At 36.8% G+C, this 15,105-nt stretch overlaps 3 protein-coding genes across 4 annotated transcripts; 2 read left to right on the top strand and 1 right to left on the bottom strand.

The window, feature by feature from the left end:
* The first annotated feature begins 580 nt into the window (after window positions 1-580).
* Window positions 581-4,066, top strand: LOC122139999. The gene is made up of 2 exons (XM_042741256.1): window positions 581-691; window positions 1,305-4,066. The coding sequence occupies exon 2, from the start codon at window positions 1,332-1,334 to the stop codon at window positions 2,676-2,678; it is 1,347 nt and encodes a 448-aa protein (XP_042597190.1). The 5' UTR covers window positions 581-691; window positions 1,305-1,331; the 3' UTR covers window positions 2,679-4,066.
* A 287-nt stretch (window positions 4,067-4,353) lies between these two features.
* rap1gapl (RAP1 GTPase activating protein-like) lies at window positions 4,354-11,655 on the top strand. The gene is made up of 19 exons (XM_019118181.2): window positions 4,354-4,743; window positions 4,855-4,887; window positions 4,979-5,072; window positions 5,276-5,311; window positions 5,431-5,478; window positions 6,102-6,299; window positions 6,409-6,506; window positions 6,600-6,678; window positions 6,762-6,815; window positions 6,946-7,029; window positions 7,178-7,278; window positions 7,393-7,522; window positions 8,090-8,260; window positions 8,347-8,418; window positions 10,460-10,546; window positions 10,641-10,796; window positions 10,917-11,000; window positions 11,133-11,143; window positions 11,238-11,655. Exons 1-19 carry the CDS (start codon window positions 4,679-4,681, stop codon window positions 11,302-11,304), a joined length of 1,668 nt encoding a protein of 555 aa, XP_018973726.1. The 5' UTR covers window positions 4,354-4,678; the 3' UTR covers window positions 11,305-11,655.
* Window positions 11,656-12,190: 535 nt separating this feature from the next.
* Window positions 12,191-14,174, bottom strand: rps9 (ribosomal protein S9). 2 transcript variants are annotated; one of them, XR_006156723.1, is made up of 6 exons: window positions 14,099-14,174; window positions 13,522-13,634; window positions 13,313-13,435; window positions 12,946-13,132; window positions 12,642-12,804; window positions 12,191-12,453 (listed from the first exon to the last, which is right to left on the bottom strand). XR_006156723.1 is itself a non-coding variant. In XM_042741257.1 (5 exons), the coding sequence occupies exons 2-5, from the start codon at window positions 13,616-13,618 to the stop codon at window positions 12,276-12,278; spliced, it is 585 nt and encodes a 194-aa protein (XP_042597191.1). In that variant the 5' UTR covers window positions 13,619-13,634; window positions 14,099-14,172; the 3' UTR covers window positions 12,191-12,275. The 2 variants fall into 2 exon arrangements, 1 of the variants encoding a protein (XP_042597191.1); XM_042741257.1 differs by lacking the exon at window positions 12,642-12,804 and having other exon boundaries at window positions 14,099-14,172.
* Window positions 14,175-15,105: the final 931 nt, after the last annotated feature.

Raw genomic sequence — 15,105 nt, 5'->3', positions numbered from 1 at the left:
TTAGACATTCTCTGGCAGTGTCATATAATTACACAATAAAAGTCCGTCCGTCCGTTCGTCCGTCTGTTTGTCTTTCTATCTGTCTGTCTGTCTTTCTTTCTGTCTATCTGTCTGTCTGTCTGTCTGTCTGTCTGTACAATGAATATTAAATACACACTTGCAATACATACGCTAATACAGGTTAGAGATAGCAAAAAATAGATTCATAAAATCCAGCGAAAACACGAACGACAAGCTCTTGAATTAAAATAAATAAATAATAATATTATGCAAATATTATGTATGTCAAAAATAAATAAATAAAATTAATTAATTAATTAAAATAAAATAAAATAAAATAAAATAAATAAAATGGTGAACAATTAAAACACTTTCACTTTCTTTCATTCAATAAGCATAAACAACCTAAATGACAGATTTATTTCAGAAATGAGAAACATGTTCATCTTTAAAGAGATTTATGCAAGTCATTTTTGTATGACCTACAGTGACATCTAATGATTTGCAAAATAATTTAAACATGATATGAACACACATGCAATCAGGTGAATGGAAAATGAAAGGGCTCATTTGCCATCTGGGTTGACCTGTTATTCAGCTGACGTCTCACCTGACAACATAAACAGAGGTAGTCAAGTATACGCATGAAGTCTTGTTATGATTCGACTGCTTGAATCAGATGAAAACCTCAGTAAGTATATATTTTCTCTACTATTTTAGAGAAGGCACGTATTATATACAGTATTTTATGTTTAAAAAATATTAGTACTGTCAGAACAAAACCAATTATGTGTTGTGTAGGACATATACACAAAATACACACAACTGCTATACAAACATAATTATTAAAAACATAAATGGTTAACATAGATTATCATGATGTGCTAAACAAAAGTGAAATGTTAATGTTTTAAAAGAAGAAATAAACTCCTATGACTAACAAACATAGAGATCACATGACAGGGTGTGACAGGAAAATTTCCAAGTGCGATAATTTGTATACAATAATGATTCAGTCCTCTGACTTTTAACGTGTTAGTTTATCCTAACATCATATAATCAGGTTAATATCTTCATTATAATGAATTAAAGAACTATTTATTTAAATGTTGTTAAATAACATTAATTTTATATTTTTATTGTACTGAAATATTAAATAACATTTTAAAAAGGGCTGAGGTGGAAAAATAGGTTTTGTTGAAGGTTTGGAGTATTATATCATTTTTATTTTATTTTATTATCTTATTTTATGGTATTTATTAATTTTCTATTACATTAATTTTCCCGATGCGAATGTTTTCTAGATGTAAAGAATTTTAAAGATAAAAAACATGGAGACTTCAAGATCCAGAGTGGGTGAATTGAAAGATGGGAGCAGGAAGAAGGGAAATGGGTTGAATGGACAGAAGGTACGGGATAATGACAACGTTTACGAGCTAGAACTGAAAATAAGGATGGGGTATGGCTGGACTGGAAGCACGGGTGGAAAGAATGAAAGAGGAACAGAAAAGCAAGGTTTTGGGGGCAGTTCGAAACCAGGATCTGGGCACCGTTCTAGGGTTATTTTGCCTGAAAAAGCTCAGCCTGTTTCAAGCACCAGCACCAGTGGAATATCAGTAAGCGACTACCTAGTACTTCTAAAGTCACTTCGAATTGACTTGCCCAATGGTGTACTGAACCAGAAAGTCATCAGGCTCTCAGAGGATGCAGGCATCATTCAGAAAGCCCAGGATGTTGTAAAAGAACTGGAAGACTTCAAGCTTCAGTTTAGTAGCATTCCACGTCTCGGCTGCCGGGAGCTAAAGAACTCACTGCCATTGAAAGACAATGGAAAAATTCTTGAACTCACAGTGATGATTTTCTTTGAAAAAAGAAAAGATTCAGTGGAAGCTCTAAGATCGCAGTGGAGAAAGAATGTATCAAACGCGAGTTGGGGATTCAGGTTCAGGGACAAATACCAGACAAAAGCTATCTCCACACCCACGATGTATGCTACAACACAGACAAGGAGCTGGAGACATTTAGAAGTTGGGGACAATCTTGCAAATATTTCTGTCGGTGTGACAGTGAATGTCCGTGACATTGAGAACAGAGATTATGCTGACGAATCAGCTCTCTGGACAACCTCCTCTTCACAAAAGTTCGGCAAATATTTCCATAACCCAGGAGATGAACTTGAATGCCTCAAGTTCTACCATGAGCTGCGAGAAACTGGTACAAACATGAGAGTGAGGTACACCAAAGGTAACAAATTAGACTTTGGGTTCCTCTCTGGAAGACTGGACTTCTTAGCAGAAGGGGAAAAAAGTGAAAAAATGGTGATTGAGTGTAAAGGAACCACTGGAGATATGGTGGGCAAAGTCTTCACTAAACCAAAAAATGGTGGTCGTCTTGCACACCTGAATGAAACACACGAGAACTATTATCAAGTTCAGGCCTACATGTACATCCTAAACAGGGCAGCAAAACAAACACAAGGCTTCACCTCTGACAGGGCTGTAATGGTGGTCAGACACTACCACAAGAATGGACGAGAACCCAGAGATTTCTACTGGAATTACCTGAGAAAGAATGAAGCAATACAGCAGAAAATTGATGAACTGCGTGTTTTCTGTGAAGAAGAGGTTCTGGCCTGTTTCCTGGCTGTTCTCAATCTGATCTTCCAGAAAGACACATAAAGTGAAGCTTTAGAACTTAGAAGAACTTCTAGGAGTTATGCAGCAAATTATCATTACCACTATTATCATCATCACCATGATTATGATTTATTTCTTCTTTTTAATGTGATTTTAAGGACAGTGTGTTGAGACGAACCAACACTTTTTTCTTTCTTCAAATCTCAAATCTGACATTTAGAGAATTCAGTGTGCATGTGAAAACATTATGTTGCTAAAATACAAGAAGTACTAGAATAAGGAACTAGAAAAATACATAGTTCTGGTTTTATTTCTCCATAGGTCAGTTGTTCACAAATCAGTCAGAATTCATATAGTTTTGAATATAAAGAAAATACTTTCTGAAAAAAGAATGTACAAGATATTTTTGTTGATTATTGATTATTGCTGATATTTAGGGTCAGTGTTCCAAATCTTTAAGCTATTGTGTTTCTAAGCAAATTGGAGTTAGGATTTTCCAAAAGGAGTGGGTAAAAACACCCCATACTTACACTAAAGGTAATGGACTCTTCTGATGGGGACAGAAAGCAACCTAAAAACCACCCCAGCAACCGCACAGCAATGTGCTAACAACATTCAGAACACCTAGCAACCACATAGCAACACTGTGGCAAATGCCACCAAGATCATTTACAAGTGGAACTTGCCAATTAGCTAATTGCCAAATTATCATTAAACAGTAAGCAAAATATACGCAAAAATGGCAGCCTGAATTCACTAATTTTCATTCACTCCTTCAAGTGGACTATATAAGTGGACTGATACAGGGATCAGTGAATGAGAAAACAGTGGAGATTTTTGGACACAGCAACTGTCTACAGTGGACACGTCAAAGTTTTAAATCCACTTGTCCTGTTGTCGGAAGTAGCAGAATCGCACACAGTAGCTACGTTGTAAATGGAATGAGTTAAAGAGTTAAAGAAGGTTGCCAAAAGTGTAGCAATGTAGCTCTTTTTTGTTTGTCAGCATGGCGAATTCATGTGACACCATAACCAACTTGAACACAATGTGAAATCTCCATGCGGTAATCCTTTGCCTACATGCAAAATTCCTGATCTTTATTTGCTAGTAACACAACGCAATGCTCATGTCATGTGTAGATGGGTGAGGGATAAATTCAATTTAAGATGAATAATTTAGGTTTTAATGACAAAGGTTGAGGACTTCACAAACTACAGGTTGAGGAACCATACTGCAGTGTTATTTTTACAAATAAAATGCATTGTAACAATTTTACATGTAATCACTTTATATGACATCTCCACTGTACATTTTAAGCAATATGTAACTAAATAGTTTTAAGATCAGTTAAAGACAAAAATGAATAAAGATTTCTGTCTAAAAGAGGAAAAAATCTATAGATATTTTTTAGTGTCTGCCCCCTCAATATCACTTTTTCATTTCTCTATTCTCTTGTCGGTAAAGTCTCTTGACCCCCCCCTCTCTCTTCCTCTTTTTCCTGCTCCCTCCCTCTCGCCCTCTCTCCCCTGCTGCCTTGCCTCCTCTCTCTAAGAGAGTTCGGTCAATAATTGATGAATCTTGCTTACTGAAAGGGTAACAGGTCTATAGCAATAGTCCATTGCCCATTCACATATCTTTGCCTCCTCCCAGGACAGGTTTTTTAGAGAGGCTGCATAAACTCTACACAAATGCTTTTAAATGATTTCAGCTTGTGAATATTCACCATTGTATCTATTCAAAGGCTTTTAGTTGGTCTGTATATATGCAGTAGTTCACCGACCTCTGATGTCAGTGGCAGGAGACGGGCATGCAAGAGTTACTCCTGTCAGTCAACAGACAGCAGGAGACAAGGAAGGATGTAGGGAGAGATTAAATGAGAGAGTGGCAGGGGGCAGAGAGAAAAGAGAGAGAGCGATACACACACACACACACACACACACACACACACAGAGACAGAGGGAAGCAGTTAATTCACCATCAGGAGTGATGGCCTGCATGCCTGGTTAGCATATTTCTGTGGCTGTCTGTAATAAACACTTACCATGGAGGAGAGAAACGAGAAGTTGTTCTCCAGGAAAAGAAGTTTCACATTCGGAGCTTACGGAGGGTAAGTAGATATGACAAATAACATTTCGCCACTGCTGTATTAGCCACTGCTGTAATTTGAACACAGTGCTTAATGATATCTTGTCATGTGGCATCTTTACGCTATACGCAGGATTGACAAGTTCATCACTGGAAATGAGAGCAGGTCAGCTACAGTTTGGGTTTGTTGCTGTGCTCAAGTGTTTGAACTCAGTTATCGCATTCAGACTTTTCCACAACGCTTGTTTCTGTTACAGCTGTGCAGAATCTGTGGGTCACAGCATACTGGATATTTTGGATTCCCCCTCCAGTGAGGCTAAGCCACTCACTTCTGCACCGTCCAGTCAGAAGGTAAGAAATCTCCCGTTTTAGATGTTCTAAAGGTGTTGAAAATGACACTATGGAGATGATGTTCTCTCCAGATATTCATATCTGAATTATGAATCATTTCCAAACATTGCGGAGAAACTGGACAATTCACATTCTGCATCAGTATTATTTTGATTATGTGGCACTTTCACTGATTCTGTCATTCACTTGTCATTTCTCTGCAGGTCACGGAGTTGTTTGCAATCATTGAAAAGCTACAGGTAACATCATCTTTCTCTCTCTCCATGTTGTTCGCCAATGTAAACAACAACAGTGTAAATACAGTTGTCTTGTTCTGTTGCAGTGGTGATGATTTCTCTGTGGCTGTGTTTGTCTGTAGGGTAGCAGATTAGATGAACAGCGTTGTGAGTTCCCACCACCTCTGAGGGTAGGGATTTTAGCCCAAAACATTTTGTTTGTTTATGGCACAGTTTCAGTCTATAGGAAACTAGGAAATCATAAAGAGTGTTTCTTCAACTTTAAGCACTTTTATGTACCATTTTTAACATATGAAGGCCAAGGTTTTCATTTTTTATCTATTTTACTGTTTAGTCCATTCCCAATACAGAATAATTTTAAACACAATACATAATTTGAGATGTGGTGAAAGTTTCATTGTGATGGAAATTATGTTTATAAAAAATGACAGTTCTAGTGATGCATGTATAAGAGTTGCATTTAGAGAGATGCATTTAAAAGAGTTTCTTGTCTAAAAGTCCAGAGGGCCAAAAGTGCCAGTAATTGAAGAAACACCCTCATAAGTTAGTTTTTTTTGAAAGACTGGAGTAATGGCTGCTGAAATTTAGCTTTGACATCGCTGGGAAAAAAGTGCAAATATTAGATTGTAATATTTCACAATATCTTTCACAATATTTGACATAATACGCAATATATGCAGCCTTGGTGAACATCTTTCAAAAATATAAAAATTCTTACTGACTCAGAACCTTTGAATGATATATAGTATTTAGTTTTGAGTTCCCACTTACATAGTTACTATTGATCACTCAGACACGGCTGTTAAAGATTGGAGATGGCTTACCTCTCATCCTGCCCCCTAAATCTGGAGGTTATTGGCTCGACCCTCCCCTGGATAGACATGTGGAGACCAGCCCTACTCTCTCACAGGGGGGTTTTGGCCTGGAGAGCTATGACATAATGGAGAGAGACAGTGAAGCTAAAGTCTATCAGGAATTCTTCCGCCACAGAGTCAGTGATCATTTTTTATTTAATTTTTTCATTTGAAAAATTTCAAACCCTTATAACTTTGTTAAAGAGACCCTCACACACTCATGCTTTTCTTTCATGTTTGCTGCAGTATCATCATTCGTTCACCGCCTGTGACCCCTCTCTTGGGCCCCTAGTTTTATCTGTTTGTCTTGAGGAAGAGGAAAATCGCCTGAGAGTCATTTTGAGGTGTGTATTTTGTGAGCACATTAAATGTTAATCACACAGTAGTTACTGACTGTTCAAGACCATCCTGATCAGTTTTCTTTCTCATCGAATCAGGATGAAGGAGTGCTCAGTTCATGGCACATTCTCTGTTTCGCTTTTTCAACAATTCCCAACGGCAGTGGAGCTGGCAAAGGTATTTCACAACTGGTTCCACCTGATTCACATTTAAATGGAAATTAATAGAAGTTTCCTTTGTTTTTATTTCGTTTATTTTAGATGCTGTGCTCAAGTGTCAGTGTCACATGTTTTGAGGCTGTGAGTTACTTAAAGGTACATGACTGATTTTATAAACTGACAAATTTCATAAAGTAAAACCTTTTCTGACATGATCAATACAACTTTTATTTATCTTTTTTTCTGACACAATACAGTTTTCTTGTCTTCTCTTTCTGCATCAAAGGCCCCAGAGATCATAATGGCATTTGATGAACACAGAGTGTCTCAAAACTTTAAATTTGGTGTCTTATACCAGAGAGAAGGACAGGTATGCAGATACTAAGTTATGATTCTTTAATTCAACTATTTTTAATAACAAACTTTATGTTTTGTTGACTAGGACTTCAGTCTGTAATGGATATTTGTCTTTTTTATGTTATTCTTCCATTGTTTTGTATTCTGTTCAAATGTGACAGTTAACAGAGGAAGACATTCTTAGTAACAGTGAGGAAAGTGAGGAGTTTTTAGAGTTTTTATCAATACTCGGACAGACGGTCAAACTGCAAGGATTCACTGGGTAAGAGGGTTGACTCATGTATTGATTGATAGCAATATTAACATTAATAACAAAACACTACTTTTGAATTTATTGTCACCTGTCAAAAGGCCATCATCATTTTCCATCTCCTAGTTTTAGGGGAGGTCTGGATGTTTCTCATGGCCAGACAGGAAATGAAGCGGTTTTCACCTCCTTCCATGGACGGGAGATTATGTTCCACGTTGCCACTAAACTACCATTCACAGAAGGAGATACACAACAGGTAAAATTTGATTAAAGTATTATCAGATGTAAATATTCGGTTAACATCTTTTACCAAATTATATCATATTATAATATATGCTATAATGCTGATATATTCAGACCAACAGAACGAATGCGTGTGACATTGCTTTTAAGCAAAACTTTAACAGTAACTAATAGGTAACTTACATTTTAGACACTTATATTGCAGATACTTAGGCCTGCTTTGTATATTTTTGCATCACCGGTGGACTATTTCCAAGTCCAATCCGCACTCCAGCAACACACAGTACTAGTGGTGATTTGTTGCTGAATGAATCAATGTAGTTGAATGAATCTGTTGAGTCACTTGTTTTATTCCTGAATAGTGCGTCTGAATATATCACTTCAGTTTAATATTTGATACACTTAAAAGATAGTCACTTGTCGCCACCTACTGGTGCATTAATATAGCCTGAAATAAGAATCACTGAAATCCCTATTAATCACAGAATGATTCAATCACAGAAGTAGAATGAGTGCTTTGATAATCCTTCAACTTCTTTTTCCTTGAATTATGACTCTACTTATCTGTTTTTCCTCTCAGTTGCAGAGAAAGAGACACATTGGGAATGATATTGTTGCCCTGGTCTATCAGGAGGGTAACACTCCCTTCATTTCGGATGTGATCAGATCCCATTTCTTGCACTGTTTCATTGCAGTCAGGAGGATAAAGAGAGAGAATGAGGGAGAGGGAGGAGACGGGGGATCATTTCAGGTGAAAATAATAATAATCATAATCATAATAATCTGCATTTCTGCATGTACAAAACACAGCTCCAATACCTCTTATTTGATTGACAGGTATCTGTTACCGCTAGGGAGGATGTACCCCCATTTGGCCCACCCCTTCCTACACCACCCATTTTTACAGAGGTGAGATCACATGACTTATAATAATTCAGAAGTTTTAACAAGACAGCTCTCAACTTTATTACATCAATCCAGTTCATTACTATACAGTCTAAATTAGGAAACAGGGTTATAGACCTACTCAGTTTCCTTCACAAGTATCATTATATGTGACCTTGTACCACAAAACCAGTCATAAGGATCAAATAATTGAAATTGAGATTTATGCATCATCTAAAAACTGAATAAATAGGCTTTCCATTGATGTATGGTTTGTTAGGATAGGACAATATTTGGCCGATACACAACTATTTGAAAATCTGGAATCTGAGGGTGGAAAAAATCAAAATATTGAGAAAAATGCCTTTAACCCTCATGTGGTGTTCAAAACCCTATAACACTTGTGGTGTTCCCGGTCAAAAATGACCGGCCCATAAAAAAAAAGCTTATAAATCACTCATTATACCATATTTTCACCCAATCTTGGATTCAATCTTTTTGTCAACATGTTCTCTTTCAATTAGGACTGGTTTTATATTTTGATTTGCATCTGAATAATCATAGGCCTCATTTATTTGAGAGTAGGCATTTCATTTTTTGAGTAATTTTTTTTTAATTTTTGAATAATTTTGGAAATATTAAATAAAATCTAAAGAAAATTGGTATTGTTGATCACACTAGTCAACTTAAAATTTTCACCAGGAATTTTGTTTTTAAAAACTTTTATTTTGTATAAAATGGTACATTGTCACACTTGTGGTGTTCCCGGTCAAAAATGACCGGCCCATAAAAAAAAGCTTATAAATCACTCATTATACCATATTTTCACCCAATCTTGGATTCAATCATTTTGTCAACTTGTTCTCTTTCAATTAGGACTGGTTTTATATTTTGATTTGCATCTGAATAATCATAGGCCTCATTTATTTGAGAGTAGGCATTTCATTTTTTGAGTAATTTTTTTTACATTTTTGAATAATTTTGGAAATATTAAATAAAATCTGAAGAAAATTGGTATTGTTGATCAACACTAGTCTACTTTAATGTTTCACCAGGAATTTTGTTTTTTGGCTTTTGTTTTGTAAAAAATATGGCACATAGTCACACTCGTGTGGTGTTCCCGGTCAAAAATGACCGGCCTATAAAAAATAGCTTATAAATCACTCATTATACCATATTTTCACCCAATCTTGGATTCAATCTTTTTGTCAACTTGTTCTCTTTCAATTAGGACTGGTTTTATATTTCTGTTTGCATCTGATTAATCATGGGCCTCATTTATCTGAGAGTAGGCATCTCATTTGAGTAAAAAACAAATAATTTATGAGTAAATTTGGAAATATGAAAAAAAAATATGAAAAAAAAATGGCTACTGTTGATCACACTAGTCTACTCTAATGTTTCACCAGGAATTTTTTTGTTTTGAAACTTTTGTTTTGTAAAAAATATGGCACATAGTCACACTTGTGGTGTTCCCCGGTCAAAAATGACCGGCCTAAAAAAAATAGCTTATAAATCACTCATTATACCATATTTTCACCCAATCTTGGATTCAATCTTTTTGTCAACTTGTTCTCTTTCAATTAGGACTGGTTTTGCATTTAATTTTCAAACTATTTAATTGTAGGAGTGATTTATCCGAGCTTATGCACCTTAATTTTTGAGTGAAAAAAGCATTATTTGTTAATAATTTTGTCAATATTGTGAAAAAGGTGAAAAAAGGTTTCACTGTTGATCACACTAGCCTACTTTAAAGTTGTCTAAATGAAGTTCTTAGCAATGCATATTACTTATTAAAAATTACCTTTTGATATATTTATGGTAGAAAATTTTCAAAATATCTTCATGGAACATGATCTTTACTTAATATCCTAATGATTTTTGGCATAAAGAAAAATCAGTAATTTTGGCCCATGCAATTGGCTATTGCTACAAATATACCCGTGCTACTTATGACTGGTTATGTGGTCCAGGGTCGCATATGTGAAGGTTTCTAAAATAAACAATACATGCAAGTAGCACTCTGAATCTCGCTCTGAATGATGCTCTGAATTTCCACTTCCAGAGCTCAGTTTTAAGAGAGTTCCTTCTGACCAAACTTATAAATGCTGAAATCTCTTGCTACAAGGCTGAGAAATTCAGTCGACTGGAGGTAACCAGACACAAAGCATGTTAACTAATCATTCACTTATGTCATAGCCTCGAGTTACACTTGCGCTTCTGTTTCTCTCCTTTTATGATCTCAGTTACGCACACGTTCATCTCTTTTGGAAGCACTGCGGTCTGAACTGTCTTCCCGATCCCAATGCATGTTGGGAGAGCCGTCACAGCCCAGCATCCCCCTCACTGAAGGGGGGAGGAGTGTTCCAGAGGGTGGAGGAGGATTCATCGAGAACTTTAAGGTAGATAATCTCAAACCACAATGAGAATAATAAACAATAGGCCTTTATAATGTTAGTGGATTGTGCTTACTTCTGTTTGACATTAAAATGAGCTTCAAATCAGTATCTCTCTCCATCTTGAGAGCTATTAGGGTACGAAGCCACTCGTTTGATACCTTGGGAGTACCAAAGAAGGCAGGTGGTGTAGCAGGGCAGCGGCCAAAGGTCAGCAAATACCAGTAACACACCAATTGTCTCTTAATATTTGTAACAATATATTCTTGCATAATTTTTGTGGTTATATTAAAGGATGACCAATTTTTCCATTTTTTTCTCACTGCTAAAACACTGGAAAAGGATGGTGAGAGGTGAGAACAAATGCATAAAATATCTTACAGGTATCTTAAGTCCAATGCAACTTACAGCTGCTCATAGAAGTTTCATATTTTGTCTCACTCATAGCGAGCAGACAAGCAACGTGGGCTACACTGAGACAAGAGGTCAAACCAGTCCCCAGGACGACTTGTAGATGAAGGATGCCACTAATTCTGAGGCCTAAGCACAAAAAAGCCTTCGACAGATCTCAAGATTCATTGAAGAGTGCAAAGCACAGTAACGTAAATAGATATTTTAACTAAAACTTTGTGTATTAAGGTAAGTTGTTACTAGAGCCAAGTGCAATCAGAAACATATGAATATATAAGATTTCATAAACTGTATATTATTATTTGAATGTCCTCTTTGAAGTGGCATAGTATAGATTCAATGGCTGCTTATAGCTGCTGTATCCCAGTGAAGGTGGGTTAACAAACTATTTTTCTGCATTTATACAGTAAACTGTCATTAAATATTTGTGTATTTTAAATATATTTCAGTTCACAATGTGAGAAAAAAATAAAACTGATTAGCCATATTTTCTGTATTATTTAATTTTCTATCCACCTTATTTTTAATGCATGAACAAGGTCCCTGTCTATGTTGTTTTAAACTACAAACTGGTATTTAAGATTAAATTGGAATAATAAAAACTGGTTTGCAGCTCAAATAGTTTCAGCATTTACTGCACTTTTCTATTCCGAGTTGTTTACATGTAGCAGATAATCAAAAATCTCAAACACTTAAAGAAATATTAGGAAGTGGAGCTAACCATATCCCACAGGAATACACTTCACACAATGTAACTTAAGTCTTACATGTTCTACAACACAATCCTTAGGCTAGTTGGGGTCCATTACACAGCTCTAGGTTTTCTAAAACCATGCAGTTCATTTGAAGTGATATTTTACTACGGCCCATAAAATCTACAAATATGGATTTTTAAAACTATGGGTAATTCATTTTAAATACTGATTATACCTACTTATAAGGGTTTATATAAAACATCTAGTTACTCAAATGACAAGCGAAGACAATCATTTGGAATAAACTTTTTATTGAAAACTTGAGGGAGAAGAGAAAAAGCAAGCACTGCCGAATCCCTCAACCCCTGGGAGGAATGGTTTAATCCTCCTCTTCATCATCACCGCCTCCACCACCACCCTGGGCCTTCTTGGCGTTCTTTCTCTTGACACGTCCAGGGCGGCCACCACCGTATGGAGAGCGGAGAGAGAAGTCGATGTGCTTCTGGCTGTCCAGCCTCACCACAAAGGAGGGGATGTTCACAACCTGCTTACGCACCCTGCAGAACATCAAAAGTTATTTAGCAAGTGTGCAAAGGCTACTCAGGACTTCAGAACTGAGGCTACTGATCTCGAGGCCTCATTGACGAGGAATTCTTGACACCACTGACAATCTGACAGTTTTAAGCTTAATCACTGGCCAAGAGAAGTATAGTTTCTTATTTGCCAAAGTGCCCACATACATTACCTGGCAGACTCTGTTTTGTGCGATAAAGCACCCCAGACGTCTTGGGAAGTTTGGGTTTTTGGGCTTATTTTTTTTTACAAGCAAAGGTATACGGTTTAATCACCGAATTGACCTTGCAGAATATTTCATTCCCTCTCACCGGGAGGAGTTTAAACATGGTCAGCTAATGAAAGAGGAAGAAAGCCTCAATTCACATTCAGACAATCAGGTAACCATTATATACACCTGCACATACAAGAAAATGTGCAGATTACATGGTTAAAAGTCCTGAACTACAGGCATTTTGTATACTTTAGCATCTTACCGGATGTGCCTCTGACGGATGAGCACACGAGCATGGTGGATGCTCTTGGCCAGGCCAAGCTTGAAGACCTGAGTCTGCAGCCTCCTCTCCAAGAAGTCCTCCACTTTCAAGCCCAAAATGTAATCGAGCTTCATCTTGCCCTCATCCAGCACACCAATGCGCACCAGACGCCTGAGCAAAGCATTACCTAGAAGTCACAGATAAATGTGAGTGGGAGGGGGGTTATAGATGCAAAGCAGACAAATTAAATCAGATTATAAACCGTTATATGGCCTCATTGACGAGGAATTCTTGGCAACACTGACAATCTGATTTGCACTATTTTAAATCACTGGCCATTAAATTTCAGACAAGTCAGCTAATTTACCTTCGAAGAGACGCTTAGGATCCTTCTCGTCCAGAGTGAGCAGCTCTCTGGCAGCTTTGCGGATTTTGGCCAGAGTGAACTTCACCCGCCAGACTTCTCTCTTGTTCCTGAGGCCATACTCGCCTGTGAAGAAAAAGAAACCCAGATTTAAAAAAAAAGGAGAAACCTTTGTCACAAAATTAATTTTCTGCAATTAATATTTTCCTTACCAATGAGTTTCAACTCCTGGTCGAGACGTGACTTCTCGAAGGGACGTCTGGGGGTGACGTATGTCTTACTACAAACCCAACTCCTGGCAACCGGCATGGCGACTTACTGACGCCTGTGAGAAGAAAAAATAAATAAATAAATTTGATTAATATAAAAATTAAGAGTGGTAATGCATTTAAACTCAAGTCAGCCCAGCGTCTTCACTTATCTTGTATTGATCATTTCATTACACTTCATTTTAGAATATTTTATTATGGTACCAAATTCCGACTCAACAATTGAATATCCAATTTAAAACCCTTAGAAACATCAGCTGAAAGTAGAGATTCTTTTTAATATGAAAACAGGCGCAATGTGTTACTTCATGACTAGGCCTGAACGCGCCTTGTGAAGCACGTTGCGCGGAGCAGCGCGTTACAGCTCATCTCTCCACATAATGTAACGTACTAACGAAGTACTGCGCGTCTAACACTGACCCTTACTACATAATACTGTGAATACCGTTTAAGGGAAACCGTTACACTTCCGTACAGTGGTCAATTACAACAGAAATACGGAGGTCCACTCCACCATTACCTGTCTGTGTCAGGCTCGCGAAGGAAAGAGAACGTGCACGCGGCCTTCCCGGATATTTATACGTGCCTTGTAAACTACATTACCCACAAAGCTTTGCGAGTACGACAAGAAGTGTCTTCCGTTAACATAATGATTTATGAATTGATTGCTTCCCTCTACTGGTCAAAATATGAATTATTAAAAAGAGAAATAATTTTTAGGTAGATCCACAAAGTACATTAAAAAGCTTTATTATCTAGAACTGAGCGAACAGAAGATAATTAAACGCAAGTTCCCAGAGAAGAGTAAGAGTTTGCTATAGCAGCCTTCAGGTAGTCGGAAATATCATATTTATGAATTCCGAGCACATGAATGGCCAACGAAGTGAGAAACCTGATTACCACTGTACTGTTTTGTCATTGATAATTGATTATGACATTTGAATGATTTTAATTCCGTGCTGCATTTCTGTTATAATTAGGCGCTATATAGAAAGAGCTTCTAGAGAAAAAGTCACTCACCTTTAAAGGTTCACTTTGACGGATATAATGAGCATAAAGGCAATATGCAATTATTGAGACAAATTAGAGTTTTTCTTCTCACAGCACTTGAAAAATTGTAAATGCCTTAAACTATTTATTTATTTATTTATAGGAGGTATAAGTTAGCTTTATAGGTGTGCAAGGCGAAACAAAATGCTCTTTCATTATACTTTAATAGTTCTTTTTTTATTTTTATGTCTGTGGCTTTACATTTTTGCCTTTTTATTTTAGCATTTGCTTGCGTCTGTTTCAGTAGACGCCATGGCAAACATCTGTGTCATTATATTTGGACTAAATTCTGTATTACTAAAAAAAAAAATCTGTATTACTGTGTGACTAGCTGTTTAATTTCTATTGGTGATACTAGCACTACTAAAGGAAGTAGGTGGACTATTTATAAAGGAGTGTAACACAACTCTGAACATGTGTTTCTGTCTATCAAATATACCCACTGACACACACACACACACGCACAGACACACACTC

Source organism: Cyprinus carpio, chromosome B16 (assembly GCF_018340385.1).
Source record: "Cyprinus carpio isolate SPL01 chromosome B16, ASM1834038v1, whole genome shotgun sequence".
Classification (NCBI taxonomy): Eukaryota; Metazoa; Chordata; class Actinopteri; order Cypriniformes; family Cyprinidae; genus Cyprinus; species Cyprinus carpio.
The sequence above is the reverse complement of the archived record's forward strand: the minus strand, read 5'-3'. Positions and strand labels throughout refer to the sequence as shown.

Bases quoted from the DNA above. Each gene is read 5' to 3' on its own strand.
- rap1gapl (XM_019118181.2), top strand. From the start codon at position 4,679: ATGGAGGAGAGAAACGAGAAGTTGTTCTCCAGGAAAAGAAGTTTCACA. The intron at 6,679-6,761 runs GTATTTCACAAC...CGTTTATTTTAG, and splicing joins CGGCAGTGGAGCTGGCAAAG to ATGCTGTGCTCAAGTGTCAG. The intron at 10,797-10,916 runs GTAGATAATCTC...CTCTCCATCTTG, and splicing joins GATTCATCGAGAACTTTAAG to AGAGCTATTAGGGTACGAAG.
- rps9 (XM_042741257.1), bottom strand. From the start codon at position 13,618: ATGCCGGTTGCCAGGAGTTGGGTTTGTAGTAAGACATACGTCACCCCC. The intron at 13,133-13,312 runs GTAAATTAGCTG...TGTGACTTCTAG, and splicing joins TCCTAAGCGTCTCTTCGAAG to GTAATGCTTTGCTCAGGCGT. The intron at 12,454-12,945 runs GTAAGATGCTAA...GATGTTCTGCAG, and splicing joins ATCCGTCAGAGGCACATCCG to GGTGCGTAAGCAGGTTGTGA.
- LOC122139999 (XM_042741256.1), top strand. From the start codon at position 1,332: ATGGAGACTTCAAGATCCAGAGTGGGTGAATTGAAAGATGGGAGCAGG.